At 41.1% G+C, this 17,723-nt stretch overlaps 2 protein-coding genes across 2 annotated transcripts; one reads left to right on the top strand and one right to left on the bottom strand.

The window, feature by feature from the left end:
* Window positions 1–290: 290 nt before the first annotated feature.
* Window positions 291–2,195, bottom strand: LOC115670071 (protein VACUOLELESS GAMETOPHYTES). The gene is made up of 2 exons (XM_030591268.2): window positions 1,612–2,195; window positions 291–1,000 (listed from the first exon to the last, which is right to left on the bottom strand). Exons 1-2 carry the CDS (start codon window positions 1,985–1,987, stop codon window positions 504–506), a joined length of 873 nt encoding a protein of 290 aa, XP_030447128.1. The 5' UTR covers window positions 1,988–2,195; the 3' UTR covers window positions 291–503.
* Window positions 2,196–13,447: 11,252 nt separating this feature from the next.
* On the top strand, window positions 13,448–15,575 carry LOC115670090 (protein RGF1 INDUCIBLE TRANSCRIPTION FACTOR 1). The gene is made up of 4 exons (XM_030591292.2): window positions 13,448–13,756; window positions 13,883–14,083; window positions 14,210–14,425; window positions 14,846–15,575. Exons 1-4 carry the CDS (start codon window positions 13,754–13,756, stop codon window positions 15,155–15,157), a joined length of 732 nt encoding a protein of 243 aa, XP_030447152.1. The 5' UTR covers window positions 13,448–13,753; the 3' UTR covers window positions 15,158–15,575.
* The last annotated feature ends 2,148 nt before the right edge of the window (window positions 15,576–17,723 follow it).

Raw genomic sequence — 17,723 nt, forward strand, 5'->3', positions numbered from 1 at the left:
ATGTTTTCTCTTTCTTATTTCGGCTGCTTATCTTCTCTTTCTGATAAGAATTGGAAGGCTCTGAATTATGCTTTGTCAATTCCTCTTCCCATGGTTTTCAGAATCTCTTAGGAATACGTCGCATCATCGGCACATGAACAAATCCTAGGGGACTGTCGTGGCGTGTCCTGCATCTAAACCCTAACCATCAAATACTCCACAAGTAATAATAATAATAATAATAATAATAATAATAATAATAATAAGCATACCTATTCAGAAAATGGACACGTTTTATTGAAAGCTCCAAATTATGCACTTCAACATATATCACACTATGCAATAGCATGTGTTGTTCACTGGGTGAGTTTTGGCAATTCATTCACTTTACAACATGCCGTACCTCTGCCCTTAGGAAATTCCAATGCACAACCATATTTTACATTGACAAACACCAAGATCCAAATAACAAATAATATAAATAATGACATGTTCATGCTATGATATTGCAACCCCAGCTTGCTTCATTTCCCAGCAGTTCCTCGGCTAACGAAAGCATTCCCGGCCCCAGACATGACATTCTGAATGATATCTTCCCCGACGCCCTCTCCGATCCCTTCAATCAAACCCCCAAAGAATCCGGTGACCACCTGCGATGCGAGCCGGGCTGCCGCCTCGAGCACGGTGCCCGACTTGGTCGGTTCCCTGATGCCGCTGTCCTGGAGGCCATTGAATATGATCTTGGCACATATCGCGTGGAGATGGTAGTCACAGACCGCGCAACGGTATATCCGCCCTGGCCGCCTCCTCTTGCACTCCCCGCATTGAAAGCCAGTGTCGCTGCTGCTCGGTGATGCCATTAGAAGTCTGAGGGTATGTGGGTGCGGCGCGAAGACAATTTCGAGGGGCAACACGGCACAGCAAGGGTGGATCTGAAAGTTACATGCGTTGCACCGAAATGAAAAGCCCTTGACGGATTTCCCACAGGCGTCGCACTTTGAATTTGCTTTTCCCGCTTTCACTATTAATGATAATTTTAGCAACAGTCAAGACTACTTGTACAATGAAGACTGATTAATCGGGGATTCAATTTAGCCTCGCTTTGCTCGAGGGTTATGACTCTTGATTTCTGAATTATTGCTTGAAAATGTTCGAACTAGGAAAAACGAAAAAGCAAACAATTCTCTGTCGGACAAGGGTGAGTGGGGCCATAATGGTGTACCTTGAATTCTTTCTCCACATAAAGAGCGCGCGTGAAAAAGTGCTAGATAAGATCATTTTACAAATAAGAGTAACCAGCAAATAGTGCACCTTAGATTCTTTCCAAATATTGGGAGTCAGGGACATGGAAAGGTATCCAATAGGTTCGTAGTTTAAGTCAATCCCAGCCGATGAGATATGTTAAATTAATGTCTCTTTGTTCACTTAGCATGTATCATGCTATCTATTGACGCGTGATTGTTTCGATGTACAGAACAAGTCTATCCAACTTCTAGCTGATAGACATGTATTTCGCCCTCGAGAAGAGCTGGTAAAATACACAGTTCACCATTCAAGAAGGCCAATAAGTACCTGATTAAGGAGAAAGGCAGACGCAGAGACAATACATTAACTTTGATGAATATCTCGTACCTGGTTTCGAATAAAAGAGGAGCTGGTGCTGGTAGTGCAGTGGATGGCTCTTGAGAGCCTGAGGGGCCAAAGCACAGAACTCATGGAGCTGATAGTTGCAGAGCTGGCAGGCGTATCGCTTGGCCGCACCGATTTCTTGGCAACCCGAGCAAGTGAAGAGCTCGGGGAGATTGATATGGGACAGGGTGTGATGGGGGTGGCTAAAGTGAAGCATTTCCTCTCCCACTATTCTCTCAAGAGAGGTAGGGAATTCGATCACAGGGAGGGGCTTACTAGGGACGATTTGTGTTGAAGGAGGGAGTGACAGTGGAAGTTGCATGGAGTGTTGTCTCTTTAGGGTTGGAGGTTTTCTGATAGGCTTATTGTCCCTCATCATCTTTTTTTTTTTTGGGCTTGATGTGGGTATGCGCTCGAATTGGTTCTCTGTTTAGGATTGGACGAATTGGTGGGGAGTGGTGACATGGGGTGGAGAACAATTTATGCTGGAAAGAAAAGGCGGTGTTACTGTTTGCTTGGAGAAAAAATTGTAGAAAGTGAAGGGGATGCTTGCTGGCTGCTTAGAAATTTCTCTACAATTCATTGCTTGCGTTAGTACCCCATCAACCACTTTTTCCTTTTGTCAAATTCTTGGGGACAACGTCACATATACAATATAGATCATATCTTATACATTCGTCCAGTTACATTTTCAATATGCTAATTAAATTTCTTTTTCATAGTTAAGGTGGAGATAGAGAAGCGCGAAGGTTTTAAGTAATTATGTTGTTGTTTCGTTCAGAGCATGTTCGTTTGAATTCGACACGAAATGTTTTTATTGGAAAATTCATTATTAAAGTAATTTACTTGTTAATTACAATGTTGCGCGCATAGCAAGAAGAGGGCTTTTTATTATTCTAAACTTATATCAAAGTGAAATTTGGGTAACTAATAATTGAGGAAACCACGAATGTAGAAGAACTTTGAGTTGAAGTTCGCGTTAAGATACCAAGCTAAAAGAGCCTCGAACACCCAAAAATTCTAGTGCAGCAAATTACAAAAGGAACGACTCTGGAGGTTTGCCCTATTTCCTAAAGTCGAAAGGGCGAGCGGCGACCATTGACCCGTAATCCCTTTAGGGCTACTACTAAATGGAAGGAACTAAACGTTGCGGTGATGGCAAAAAGTTATGGTGATAACATATAAACTCTCAAGCTTATAGGTAAGTGGAGAGCACTTGCATGTAATAACATATAAATTCGTAGACAACGACATATGATATTTTGACACCCTTTCTCACGTACAAGCCGAATTAAAAATGACACTGACAATTGGACAAACGGAGTGCCACACATACGAAATAAGCGGGAGTAGAACCTAACTCCTATACTATTGGTACGTGTGATAGAAGTCGGATATCCTCACCTAGAGAGATTACCAAAAGGGAGCCTAAGCCAGAGCCCATAAACTTATCCGGTTGCACCCATTTAAAAGCTTAAACTAATGAGTTACGAGCCAATTAAAATTATTAATTTCTCCACACCATACTAATTATCTAATGTGGAACTTTTATAACACAATTCACACCCTTAATTCAGGTAATCTTTCACATCAAGATGTCTCAACTTGAATTTCTACTTTGTTTCATATGAGGACTACAACAACAACATTATCATAACTGCGTTTACCATGAGATTTCTTTTTTAAGACATTCACCTATCATTGGAACGAATTGAGGGACAACCAATCAACCAATGGCTTTGTTACCATTTGTTCACTCAAGAAGATCTCGCCAAGGAGAAGTCCAAGTCAGACACCATAAACATATTTAATCAGATTCACATTCACTCATAAGTTTAAGTCAATAAGTTATGACCAACTAAGATTATTAACTGCTCCACATTCCACTAATTTTTCGATATGAGATTTTGCGGACACAACCCACACATGTATATCAATAGATACCATGTTAAGAAGTCCAATCCAAAGATTATAGAGGTGAAAGAGACTACATGCTTAAACCATATAGACCCCTCAAATAAGAGATGTGGGATAATTTAACGTGGCCGAGCCGGTTGGGTTCCTGGAAGTAGTTGGCTTGATATGTCGTGGTAATCAACGGACTTATACATTTGTTATGTCCGGAAGCAAACAAAAGAATAACAGAATATAAGATTTTTTGCGGAAATAGGGCCCCCAAGAGTACTGTCGATTCTTGGTGGACGATGTTGTAAGACTTAGGTAGAAGCAAAAGATTATAAATTAGACATTCGATACCCAATTGCACCAGAAGTCAAGTCTCTCTCTTCCATCTTTATAGCTTTTCCTCAGGGATTTTCTTCTCCTGGCGCCTCCCCAATAATTCATGTATCTCTCCAATAACTGTTCAAGATATGCCTTTTTTTCTTGAAAGTGCCAAGTCTTGAAAAATGAGCTAAAGAGGATTAAAAAAGAAAAAACTTTATGTTCTCCATTATCAAAATTGATAATCTCAATCATTCAAGAAAAGGGAAAAGGGATGTGCATCTAAAAGTCCTATATTCATTTCTTAGTTTCTTGGGTGAGTTGTGGAGAATCTTTGGACTTTATGCCAACAAATTATTAGTTTGTGTCTTCCAAGGGATTCCTAGTGGTTGTACTACTTTTTTTTTTCTTCGCCGTGGAACAAAAGACACAACACCAACCTCATTTCCGAGAAAAAGGGTGAGATTCCCCATTACCACATGTTGATTGAAAAACTACTCTCTAAATCGGATCATTTCATCAATTGCTTCACATGTGTTTTACTCAAGCCCCCATTTAAGAATGTTGAGAAGAACATACATTGTAGGAGTCTGTATATTAATCATTGGTTAGATGCTATTGTTTTATTAGTGCGGTCATTGGTTTTCCGAGGACTATGAATAGAAGTAGAGAAAAAAAAAAAAGGTAATGATGCGTTTGTTTCCCGAAAAATGAATAATTTAAAAAATATGTTCAAAACATGATTGCTTAAATCACTTACAAAAATGAATAAACAAAAAATATTTTGATCGTCAACGAAATGGACATAAATTGTTGTCGATAATTAAAAAAAATTCATATTTCGCGAAAAATGAAAGATTTGGAAAATATTTTCCTTAAAAAATAATTTGTATTGCTTGAAATAATTAGTCAATGAAAGATGTTTCATTATGGACGACAATTTATGTCTAAATAATTTCGGCGAATGATGAAATCTTTCTCTATTCGTTCATTTTTGTAAATTGATTATATTTTGAAAAATATTTTTCAAATCGTTTATTTTTCACAAAACAAACACACCATAAATGAAATAGGGCAAGGTGGATCAACAATACTGTCCTAAAAACAATGGTTTCTCCAAATAAATGCATAATCCGCCGTAGTAGACCACAATGGAAACAAGATGCTCCTCTTAATGGGTTAGTTGGCAAAGTCGATAAATAAAACGAGAAATGACTAAAAGGTAATAAAAGAATATCGGCAACCAATAAAGAATGTTCTCTTCAAAACACAAAACTCATATGTAAATGGTCAAGACGCGAATCCTTGAAGAGCCATGAAGATGAAATTGTAACTGCTTCAATAAAGCACTTCTGCTTGTGGCCTACTCGTTCACTTATAAAAGTTATTAAAGTTCAAAAAAGGAATTTGACCAATTTGAGATCTAGAGAAAAGTTAAATATCGAGGTTACATCTCCGGTGCATGTGATCTTGTTTGAAAGAGGAAGATTTCATCTTGGATAATGCACTGAATTTTCACAGCAAAGTTAAGGTTGAAGTTAATCATTCTAAACGAAGCCCTAGCACAAGTGTGGAGCGAACGCTCTTGATGGGATTCGCCCACGGAAGTGTGAAAGTTGAGGTCGCTTCGTGTTGATCCCTATAAAACTCCAAAGCGCTTCCCAAAAAAGGATAAGTTTACGAACTACTAATACACTGCCTTGAATGAACTAGTGAAGTTTATTCTTTCGCATCAAGATATCTCAACTTGATTCATTCAAGCATAAGGTTCAAGGATATCCAACTTATGTTATGCTGTACATATAGCCAAGCGTTTTCTTTCTCTCCTATTTGATAGTTTCAATCCTTTCAAAGAACTATTGTTAAATTTTTTGTTTGATTTTGTTTTTGAAAGTATTATTATACTTATAATATAGAGTGGGATTGTTGGAAAAATTTATAAGTATGATAGTAAATTCATTATTCGTTTATTTATCTATTAATTATCGTTAGTAATATTACCGAGTCATTTATTACTAATTGCGTCTTCTGGTGAAAAGGTCATGTCCCTTCACAAGGCCATGTCTTTTAACCATTTATATTCGAGCTTTGTGTTTTAAAGAGACTTGATTGTGGCTCTTCTTCTACTTCTTCTTCTTCGATTCTTCGATTCTTTCCTTTTTCATTGTCCTTTTGAATGGCTATCAAATCAAGTTCCAACTGATTTATCTTCTCTTAGTATGTAGACTAAGAAAAGAACATTTGAATACGGGCATTATATCCTTACTCCCCCAACTTTATTTCTCTACTTTTTCTGATTTTCACCACTTCTATCCTTATTCCCCCGACAATTGGATTATCATAAGGTAGCATTTGGGCCCGACTACATCATGAGGTGGGAGATTGGCATAGCCAACCCTATCTTGAACCCTGTCAAATACCGAACAAAACTCCAACTCGCTTCATACCTGAGTAGGTCATTGAATCTCAAAGCCATCACTTATGGAAATGAGAACTCAAAGCCCACCTGGAAATACGATTAGTTTTACTTCTCATTTCAAGTAATTAAATAAACATATGGCGTCAAAGTAAATAACATGATTAGAAAAAACTTTCCCAATCAGTCATAAATATATTGTGCGGATGTCAATTCAGTCACAAACTTTTCAATTTTTCCAACGTAGGCCTAAGCTTTTGTGCGAAATTACAACGCCGTCATTCCAATCAATTTTTGCTTGAAAATATAGACATGATAGTTCAGTCGTTATTGGTCATCTTATGTGGCATGACTGGCGTTGACATGGACAATTTTAAGTAAGGATTATGTTCTTAGGTTGAACAATAAGGGTCAAAAAATGGCAATCACTCATTCTTAAAGCCAGCTTTCTTAAGACTAAAGAGTCGGACAGAAGGAGATGGAAAGTTCTCCATTCTCGGTTCTCCTATATCTCCATCCTCCATAACCACAAAAATCCTTAGTTAGAAAGGAATCCAACTCGTAACCCTTTGAAATTTTGAGAAGAGTTGCACTTTGGAGAGCACAATACGATGAAAGTTGTAAATTGTGTTCGGAGGTGAGGGGGAGTTATTTCTATCGTTGGTCTCTATGGTAGAATCAGTCGAGGGGCCGAATAGGTGGTGGTTTACCCTATGGTGGATGTCAGTGGTTTGAGTCCACTCATCTCCAACTTGTGAACCTAGCCGATACAAAACTATATGATAATTCCCAATTTTTTCGATTCAGCATTTCAATCTATGATTTCCCATTCATGGACATTAATAAGATCCTTCCATTTAGCAACACCTTAAGATGGAATAGCCTTAAAGTGAAGAATGAGGTTCAAACAAGGAAAGGATTATAGTGGATACCTAGGCACCTAAAAATGAGGAAGGGCGTAGTATGTAACAAAATGTTGTGGGGAATAAAAAATAGTGTAAATCCGGAGATAACATAATAGGTCAACCTTTCAAATTGCTACTGAATCCATAGGTAGGCAAGAATCAACCTAGCGAACTAAAACATCTTAGTAGCAAGAGGAAAAGTGGCAAGCAAAAGCCTAAACCGTGAGAACGGGGTTGTGGAGGAGCAGTACGAGTCTTGTGCTACTAGGCGAAGCAGTGCAATGCTGCACCCAAGATGGTGAGAGTCTTGTAACCAAAAACATTACTACCTTACGCTCTAAACCAAGTAGCATGGTGCATGTGGAATCCCTCATGAATCAGCAAGGACCACCTTACAATGCTCAATATTCCCGGGTGACCGATAGCGAAGTATTACCATGAGGGAATGGTGAAAAGAACCCCCATCAATGAGCATAAAAGAACATGAACTCTAGGCTCCCAAGTGGTGGGAGTGGACTATTAGGACTCCAACCGTGTGCTTGTTGACAAATGAGCCGGCAACTCCTATACAGTGGCTTGGTTAAGGGAACCCACCAGAGCCATAGTGAAAGCAAGTCTTCATAGGGAAATTGTCACTACTTATGGACTCGACCCTAGGTGATTTATCCATGACCATGATAAAGCTCTAGTGAAACTAACTGGTGGTGGTACCCATTTGAGACGAACTCCGAATACTATATATGGTCTCCAAAAAATAAGGGTCAAGGTCAGTTGGTGGGATGATGAGGAATGAGCTTCATCATCGAGATGGAACAACCCATATCATTAGCTCAAGCCCCTAAATGACTACTCAATGATAATAGGAACTAAAATGTGTCCCGCATCTGAAACCTTATTATAACTGGATAAATTGCGTTTGGTCGTCCAAATTAAAATCCTCCACATATCCCTGGATTGTAAAAATCTTCTATCATATGTTTGGTGCAACCTAAGATAGGATTTGGAATATTTGAAAATAATTTTTGAAAATCTTCGAAAATCCGCAACCAAAGATAAGAATGAAAATTTTTGAAAATCTTTTTCATTTGGAATTTTTTAAAAATCTTTGAAAATCCCATCTTTATCTTTGCTCTTCCTCCTGTATGTGAGACTCAAACCCTCTCAATCACGTCTCTAGGAAGTCAACCTCAGGAGCATGCCGTCTCTTAACCGACATGAGTTCACGTAATTTTGGGACAGTCTCGTGAAGAGCAAGAGGCATTTCCTGTGGGTCGTACAATCGGACTCCACTATCGAAGAAATTTGCTAAGAGAGGCGACATCGAAGAAGGTGTGCATCGTGGCATGGGCCCGCAAGTGGAGGTTCCACACCACGGTGTAGGTGGAACTCGACGCATGAGAGCATGGTCGCCAAGAAGCTAGTGATGTGCTGGTCGTTCGTCGTCAACCAATAGGTCGACTCGACATGAAGGACGCATGCGACTGGGGTGGAAAGGATGATTTATGCAAACCCGGCACAATATTTGTCTTTAGACCCTTTTTCACCCTTACTCGTCAGAACACAATCGCCGGGCAGCAGTGATGGCCGGCATGGTCGGAGGTGACAGCGATCATGTGGTGGTCGGAAGCGATGATGATCGGTAATTTTGGTGATGGTCCTCGGGCGAGCAGTGCTGACGAAGCAATATCGAAGCATCACTTTATCACTCCGTTAAAAATAATATATGATTTTTTATTTTTTTTAAAATTGTATATCCAATCCAGTCTTATCCCACCTCCTAAATCGGATTTCATGTTCGACATTTTATCCGAATGTATCCAGGTTTATCCGGTCCGGAGAACGTCACCAAACACCGGATAAGATAATTTGTTATCCTAACCGGACTCAAATCCGGGCTACCAAACGCAGCTAAGCAGGTCAAGAAAACAATTTAACCCCAGACTTTGTCATCCCGATGCCAATTACGACAAATATTCATATTTTTTGTAGCTAGCATGGGCTTGGCTTTCACTAAATGTATCTCCAAAGTTGGCTTAACCAGGCCGAGGCAGGAGGATTGCCCACTAACAGGCCCATGATCATACTCACTGGAATCATAAGTGCCTTTGGGCTGTCATCTAGGCCAATCCTTAAGAGGCCCACCCCAACCGGGTTGTTCCTTGCTTTTTCTGTCTTTTGGAAACATTATTTACATAACTTTATGAGTTAGGAGCGGGGCCAAACTTCAGGGGCGGATGTTATGAGCGGGACTCAAGTGAGGCTTTTTTGGTCGAAATCGGGCCCTTCCATGACCGTGGGCTTAGTGGTTTTATGAAAGATCGGGCTTGGCCGGCCCAAGATGCCCTTTGAACCGTTGATCAGATCGGGAACCATGACAACAATTTCTTCCTGTAAACATTAGATATGATACTATCTAAAGGATTTTACATCGTTCTTAAGTTGCATCAACCGTTGAGACAGATATCTCAGCAGTATCCTGCAAATACAGCTCCAATACAGTACCAGGAACATCAAAAAAGACACTGATCTCGCATTTACCCCATGTTTGCCGATGCATCAGCGCATCCGTTAGCTTCCCGGAACACGGCCTCTAGTCAATACTCCTGCAGCATTCCTAGCAACCTCCCGCAATTATCCAAAGGCAATGTTTATTGTATGTTCAGATAATCTCTACAAATATAATGGTTCAAGCCCAACAATCTTTTATGTAGCGACAAATCGTTGCAACTTCTAGCAGTGAATGATGTTTAAAATCAATCAAACTAATCTGTTGATTCCTCATGAGGATATCACAGCTCACCTGAAGAAGAAATTAGCATTTTCATGGACATCCTTTTCTGCTAATTTTTCAGGGTCAGGTAACAAAATTCAATTACATGGTATCGGATCTCAACCAAGACAATCCATAGCATACGTCTGATGATGATGATTTCAATTGAGGTTCCGTGACGGGATGAAAAATGTCCTAATCATCGACTCCACTACCGACCGAAGAGGGGCAAAGATTCTCAAGCTGACAATAATAGAAGAAACTTGAAGCTTTCATATATTTTTGACAGAAAAGGAACCACCCACCTTTTCTTTGGAGGACAGTGAGAGTATCTTTGACAATCACACACTCTTCAATAGACGCCACACACTGTGCTGACCATACTTTACCTCTGACTAAGCATGGTTATGGTGGGTTATCTCTCACACTCCAATCAATCACCCTCTCTCAAACTCAAAAGCTGCAAGAAGTGAGAGACACGGCAAGATGATAGAAAGAAAAATGAAAAATCAACCCAAAGGGGCTGGCCCCGCTCGATAAGAGATGGGCTCGGGCGTGTGACTTTCACGTGTCGCGATCGAGCTCGATCTCGATGCCCTCTGACTGCAGAGTGCTACTAATACCTTATGAGCCACTTGATCGCGACTTAACTGGATCATGGACTAATAGAGAGCTCATGAATGGCAAAAGATCAGTTGAGCGAAATCCGGATGACCTTTTCGATACATTAGATACAGCTAAAGATGGGATTGTCCCTTCTGTAAGTACACAAATCACCCTTGAAATGTCAACCAAAAATTCCAAATACCTTCAAAAGGCAGAAAACGTGTAAGCTGTGGTTTCATTAAAAACTCCATTGTTTAGTAGAGTGAAGATATTTCATTCGCGTATTGGCTTACGGAAGCATCGCCTGTTAGCTTCTTTTTTTTTTCGAATCACCTTACGTGAGTGTAAACAATTAGTAAAAAAAAAAATTCCCCTCTCCGCAAAACCTATAAAAATCATAGAAAATTTCATGTGATTTCACGTGTCAACATTTAAGTGTGGTGAAAATTTCATTGAGTTTCCAATTTTTGAAATTGTCAAAGTGCACGAGTTACGAGATTTAGATTAGGGAAAAGGCAAAAAGTAAAATCAATCCCGATAAACCACTATTGTTGCCATATCATATGTGTACGTAGCCCATCCAGGTGGTAGCACAATATTGTCAGATTTGTTTGGAGTTCACCAGCTACTTTAATTTTGTACAAGATTTATCTATCAGCGCAACGGCCCATCTAGGCGACGTGTGATTAAAAATGTATTTGAAACCCTATAACATAAATTTTAAAGATCTGAAAATCACAATAATACTGCTCTGATACCACTTATGCGTAACGCACCATGATAAAGTGAATATCAAGCCGATGCTACTCACTTAAAGCAAGAAAGGAATATCAACACCACCAGTAAACAAATATCAGAACACCAAGCGATACAAACCCTAGTCTTATTAACGATGGAAACATCTCGAACACGAACATTAATCACGCGAACTACGCTCATCAAAGACAGTGTCGAGCTTGATAGCGGGAATGAATTGCAGCTTTAATTGTACATCGCTATATATGTCCAGCAGACTCTCGTGTCCAAACAGATATTTCTGTTAGGGTTTCCATGGCGAATGCGCGGAATATGGACGCCAACCGCAGCTTACCAAAGGGAGTTCTCAGTTTCCTATCGACGTGAAAGCGAAGGACGATATTTGTAAGACGAGCACGAGGACTGCACAGGGAGATGTAAGTGCAGCAGCGCAGATATTCGTTGGTTCTGATGACACAAACCTAAGCAGAGGAGATATTTCGAAGAGGTCAAGTTGCGTATACGTGGACGTAGGCCTTGAATGCCCTGTTTTCTTAGCAACAAAGAAGAGCATCCATGAACTCTTTTTTTTTTTTTTCAGAAGTGTACTCTAAAATTATACAGATTTTTCACTAAGGAAAAGGAAAATGCAAGAGGAAGAAATTTATATTCCGTGAAGTCTTATGCAGTTCTACTGGACCGACTGCCATTGGCGGTTCAGATTATCTCGTGAAAGAGGACAAGAAAATAAAATCGTAAAAAATGATAAGAAAATAAAGAAAAATTATGTGGTTTGATTTTATTTTTTTTTAATTCGGTTTGATTGAGTTGGGCAAAGTGATAATGTTGTTTTGTCGGTGTATGCTTATCCAGCAGCGCTCATGTTCGTTCGAGTGCACAAGCTCAAATATCGTATGTAAATGGTGTACTGCATTTTATTTTATTTTATTTTTTTGTCGATCTAATTGACGTGTCCGGTCACCGGCCCGGAACATTGCGAGCCATGCGCGTGCTCATGTGTTCCTACCCTAGAGTAATCTCGACGACTGCACGTTCATTGTTCTACGATTTGAGTCTGGCTCGATTCATGTGAAAAGGAAGGTCGTGATGAGATTCGATCCGAGCCGAAAAATCCCAAAAGTTTGAATTGCGAAAAAAAAAGGGAGAAGAAAACGAGGAAACGAACAGAAAAAGTTTAACTTGCACTCTTTGGGAGTTCCGTTTCGATCAAACTAGCTAGGGTTGTGTAGGGGAAACTGGATTGGACCAAACCGAACCGAACCGAACCAGCCGGTTATGGGCTATACCTGCAAGAATTGATTCGGTTTCCTGCTTCCAATTTTTGGAATCGGGAATAATCAGGTCGATACCCAGTTTCAGGTGCAGAATCGGACCGCCTGGACCGAACTAAGAAAAGAACATTACAAAAGAAAACACTAAATCCTAAACTGGACCAATTCAACCCAAGAATCGGATTGGGACCAACCGGGGCCCGATTCTCAGTTTCAAGATGAAATCGGATCAATTCGGGAATCGATCGCCCCCCGGAAATGGGTTCTTCCGGGAGGAGGAGGGGGTGTGGGGGTGTGTTCGCACGTGTCCCCCGCCCAGGACGTGGGGAATCACGGAACAGCACAAAAGGCGGCGTCACCTTTGTCCGATCATGCGCGCAGCGCCCCCACCTCCTCCCACAAATCCTGTTGGGGGGGCCCACCCACCCCCTTCAGATCACAAGGTCCGTACCCTCAGCCACACACGCTTCTCCGGTCAACGGCGGCCGCATCCGCACACCGCCACCAGCTCCAGCCCCGGCTCCCCCCTCCATATTTTCATTTTTCCTTATTTTTTCGGAGAAAATAAAATACAAAAAAAAAAAGGGCCAAAAAGGAAGGAAAAAAACAAAAAATAAGGTGGGGAATTTCGATCAGACGGGTAATGAAACGTGAGAATCTTGTCATCGCTGTCCGCATTCGAGAGCCCCCCGTCGATGAGCTCGGCTTCTGCGAGAACAGGCCACGTTTCCTCACCTCCTTAAACCCCCTAAAAAAAAAACCAAGTTCAAAAAAAAAAACCCCAAAAAAAAATAAATAAAGATAAAATTGAGTTCGGAAAATATTTTTGGTAAAAATTAATTAAAAAACAGACCCACACAAATCCCCAGGAATGAATTATTATTGATTGACCGCCTCATAGATTCGTCTCCTCCATCTGATATATGATCCTCCGTCTCTCTCTCTCTCTCTCTCTCTGTCTTTCCAGTCCCTTCTTCTTCCTCCGCCACAGTATATCAGTCTCGACTGCTGCCATCGATCGTGTCGAGCTTTGGTGCATTTGCAGAGGACGAAAAGTTCCAATCTTTCTCGGAGCTGAGTCGACAGAAGGAGGTGGAGACCGGGTTGGATTTTGCCTTGAAGCTGGGACAAGGTGGCTCTCGACATCCATCACCACCTGCAGAGCATCGAATTCTTCAAGACCAACCGCGAGAAAGTGATGGTACCGCGTGTTTTTGGTCCCCTCTGTTTTTGGCTGTTTCCATTTCGGCTGCGTGATGGAGAAGAACGTGAAGGGTCGGTTTTGATTTTGGTGTTGGTGTCCTGTTCGATTTTTTGCTTTCTTCAGGTGAGCCCGATAATAAGAACGGGAAACGACGATTTGGGTCCGCCGTGGCTGAAGCCAATGCTCCGGGCGAGCTACTTCACGCCCTGTCCTATCCATGGGGACTCCAACAAGAGCGAGTGCAACATGTTCTGCTTGGACTGCGTCGGAAATGCTCTCTGCTCTTACTGTCGCGTCCATCACAGGGACCATCGCGTCGTTCAGGTACGTCAAAACGAGCCCTTTTGTGCTCGTTCAGAATCACCCCTTGTCCCGGATTGCCTGGGAAACTTTCCATCTTTTTCATCGAATGGGATTGTGAGTTCTCTGTTTCGGGGGTTGTTTTTGCAGATAAGACGATCGTCGTACCACAACGTGGTGAGGGTGAATGAGATTCAGAAGTACATAGATATATCGTGCGTTCAGACATACATAATCAACAGCGCGAAGATCGTGTTCCTCAATGAGAGGCCACAGCCCAGGCCTGGCAAGGGGGTCACCAACACTTGCGAGATTTGTTGCAGAAGCCTCCTTGATTCCTTCAGGTTCTGTTCTCTGGGTTGCAAGGTAAATTTTTCTGATTTTCATCCTTCTTCCCTGCGATTGAAGTGCATTTTTGGGATGGTCGAATGATTGATTGATTCATGGACAAGTTCTTTTCATTCATTCGTTGTTGAATTTGAGCATTTTCGATCGATTTTGTATTAGTTTGACTAATGAATGATTGGTTTACCGGCGCAAAATTTGTGGTATATATTGGATTAACCGCCCAGGTTTTCTGGTTTTTATTAATTTAATTGCGTGCAAGTTCGCTTTTGACTGACATTTTGTATCTGGGGCAATGTTTCTTCACCTACTCTGCTGATCGAATCTATTGAATTTGCTTGCTTTCAAGTCATTCACATTGGCATGGCGTCTATTTTTTATCAAGCACGTGTTGACCAAAGTTTCTCGACATTCATCTGAATCTGTCCATTTCTTCTGTAGCTCAATGCCATGAAGAGGGGCGATGATCCGGACCTCACATTCACTCTGAAACTCAAGCATGGCAGGGACGCGCTCAGCGGTGACTTCGATTCGGATGAGTCGTGGACGCCAAAGAAGCCTCGGAAGTCCCCGTTCTTTGGCCGTCTGATGGACGGGACAGTGATTTTCTCCGATAATAAGATCAATGGAGGAGAGAGGCTGACTTGGTCCGGGGATGACGCCACCGCAAGCATCTCTCCCGGCACTCCGCCAATCTATAACCACAGCAATGCCAGGCGAAGAAAGGGCATTCCTCATCGCGCTCCTTTCTGAAAACAAATGAAAAAAAGAAAGACAGAAGAAGAAGAAGAAGAAAGAAGATCAGTGCTTTTCTTAGTTTATAGTGTATAGTGAGTCAATGGTGGGACGAATACAGAAACATAAATTATTAGGCACAAGAATGCAAAGTGAAATGTGGTATAAGGGGGGCCGAAATAGTCAAAGCTTTAGCTGTAAATAGCATATGGTGAATATTGGACATAGTTGTGGCTTTTTCTGGTTGTATATGGACCAAGGATTTGGCTTTACCTCTTTTAGTTGCTACATAGGATTTGGTTTCATGAGGTGGAATCTATAGATATGAAGTGTACATATGTCCCATGTAATGATCATCGACTCCCGATATGTTCAAACATGATTTGCAATAACGGAGTGGCTTATCGATATGTGTAAAGAAAAAATGTGTTTGTTTTGCATGGTTTTCATGATTAAGTCCGTGTTGTGCTGGTACACTGCCAAGTCTTGCATAGCACCTTTTGCTTTATCATGCAATGGTTCTATCGTACAACACTGTAATATAGTTGTCATTGTTTGGCGGGAAACGCCCACTATGCTTAGGACTAGTATATGCTAACGTGTGTGCTCTACTCTGGACGGGAATGCTAGTTTTATTGAAAGTGCTATGTCGATCAATGTAAAGAAGGGTAATCGCATGGGACTTTGACATTTCGATAGCATGTGAAGACTAATCGATGTCCAGATTATGAAGTGAGATTTCCTTTTCTTCTCCTTTTTTTTGGGATCTGCCCACATATTTCTTTAGCCTTATTCATGTGATGGTAGTTGGTCCTCGGTGGGATCCCTCATTATCTTGGGTCCACTTTCAATCATGGGGGTCAGCTCACTATGCTGTGAGCATCTGCGTTTCCATCTATCTATCAACAGACGATATTTTGCTTGATAGGTTGGCAAGTCCAGGACTGCCAGATTCTCACTGCTGATTGCTTCCTTTCTCCTAAACGACAAGCGCCTGTCCAGATTCAATTAGCTTAGCACCTAATCCCGATTATGCACTAATAATAAAGAGAGAAAAAACACGAAGTGATCCCAGCTTTCCCTATTTCGACTGATGAGTGTGAATGCATTTGGTGGGGGCGCTTGAATGGATTTCTCGAGGTCGGGCTTTTATGGGGAAAGAAGGGGGGAGCATCGCAGGGTTTTTGAGTGTCGTTGAAAAGATCTAGGGGTTTCGACCAAAAAAAAAAAAAAAGAAAAGGTCTAGGGGGGGACACGTGAAAGGGACGTGCCCTCTATTCGTGGCCGTCTCCTCTTTAGGTTATTATTGGGATTAGTGCATTAAACAAAGTTGGATTATGAGAGCCGTGAGGAATCTGAAAAGGCTGCGTGCGTGCTGCCGCCTCCTTCCTCCCTCCTCCACCACCCCCGTTTTCTCTTGGGGTTTCTTTTGTTTTCTTTTGGGGGGAAATTTGGTTCCACCGCTGGCTGGACAGCACTCGCAAGATATTTAGATTAAGAACTATATGTGATTAACATTTGAGATTAACAATTTTCTTCCGGTATCTTTAATAATTTGACGTGCGAAGAGATAAGGGGTTTATTGGTGGAGCAATTAACCGCGCCGAGCGCTGAATTATTGAAGACGACGACAAGGGTTGTGCCTGTTGCGTATATAATTCGGAGGACACGGCCGTGAAAGTTTGATTAATTAGTTGGAAGCCCTCAGATGAATTGACCCTTTGCAATGACTAAGATATTCAACTCCTTTGACAAACATACAAGTTAAGAGCCAACACTAATTAAATGTATGGAGATACCGCCAAGAAAAAAAGAACTAAGTGTAGATAGAGAGAGTGAGAGATGCTTACAAGTTAGAGCTAAGTCCCACATGCGGCCAAGAAGTGCCACGTCCACACTGATGTCCCTTCTGTGCGTGCCACGTAGGACCTTGTTTTGAGCATTTCAATCAAATGCCGCCCATGTCCTCTCTTTGATGGAAGAAACTGTTCGATTATTTTCCATGTCACCGAGTCATTCTAAAAGAAAAATCACATCACAAGACTTGCTTGAATTGTAGCTCATGGAAGCCCACATAATAAAAAAAATAAACGTGATATTCATCTTCATGATTTATACATCATGCGTCAATTTTTAGGAAAATCAAATTGTCTTTCCTCGTTATATGCATATATAAGCATAAGATAAACTATGGCATGCACAACATTATTTGATCAGAGATATGTCGATATCATCAAGAACGAGTGAGTTAGTAGATTTACACTTGGACTACTATAAACAGATAATGTCCCCATTTAGGGCCCCATGACCTACTTTCCTATGAAGGCATCTAATAAGAGCCATGAGCCTATTCTTTGTTAGTTCTAACTAGATCGTTAGAAAGATTAAACATCAATGTCCGATGTCTCAAAAGTACTATATTTGCGGATCTAGAAATGGCTTCTATGTAGGGAAGAAGTTATCTTATCGACAAGATATACTGCATGTTAGTGGTTCGCGGTGAACTGATCGATCAAAGGTGAAAACACAATACAGACTGCGTCGAGTGAAATGAGATTCATAGCATACGAGCAGTGATGATTGA

Source organism: Syzygium oleosum, unplaced genomic scaffold (genome assembly GCF_021117445.2).
Source record: "Syzygium oleosum isolate NSW1041296 unplaced genomic scaffold, Sole_v2.1 Sole_v2.22, whole genome shotgun sequence".
NCBI lineage: Eukaryota > Viridiplantae > Streptophyta > Magnoliopsida > Myrtales > Myrtaceae > Syzygium > Syzygium oleosum.

What these genes read in the sequence shown, in the direction of transcription:
- LOC115670071 (XM_030591268.2), bottom strand. Translation starts at nt 1,987, where the DNA reads ATGATGAGGGACAATAAGCCTATCAGAAAACCTCCAACCCTAAAGAGA. An exon ending in CCTCTTTTATTCGAAACCAG is followed by an intron (nt 1,001 to 1,611) that starts GTACGAGATATT and finishes TATCATTAATAG; the next exon opens with TGAAAGCGGGAAAAGCAAAT.
- LOC115670090 (XM_030591292.2), top strand. An exon ending in GGGACCATCGCGTCGTTCAG is followed by an intron (nt 14,084 to 14,209) that starts GTACGTCAAAAC and finishes TTGTTTTTGCAG; the next exon opens with ATAAGACGATCGTCGTACCA. An exon ending in TCTGTTCTCTGGGTTGCAAG is followed by an intron (nt 14,426 to 14,845) that starts GTAAATTTTTCT and finishes TTTCTTCTGTAG; the next exon opens with CTCAATGCCATGAAGAGGGG.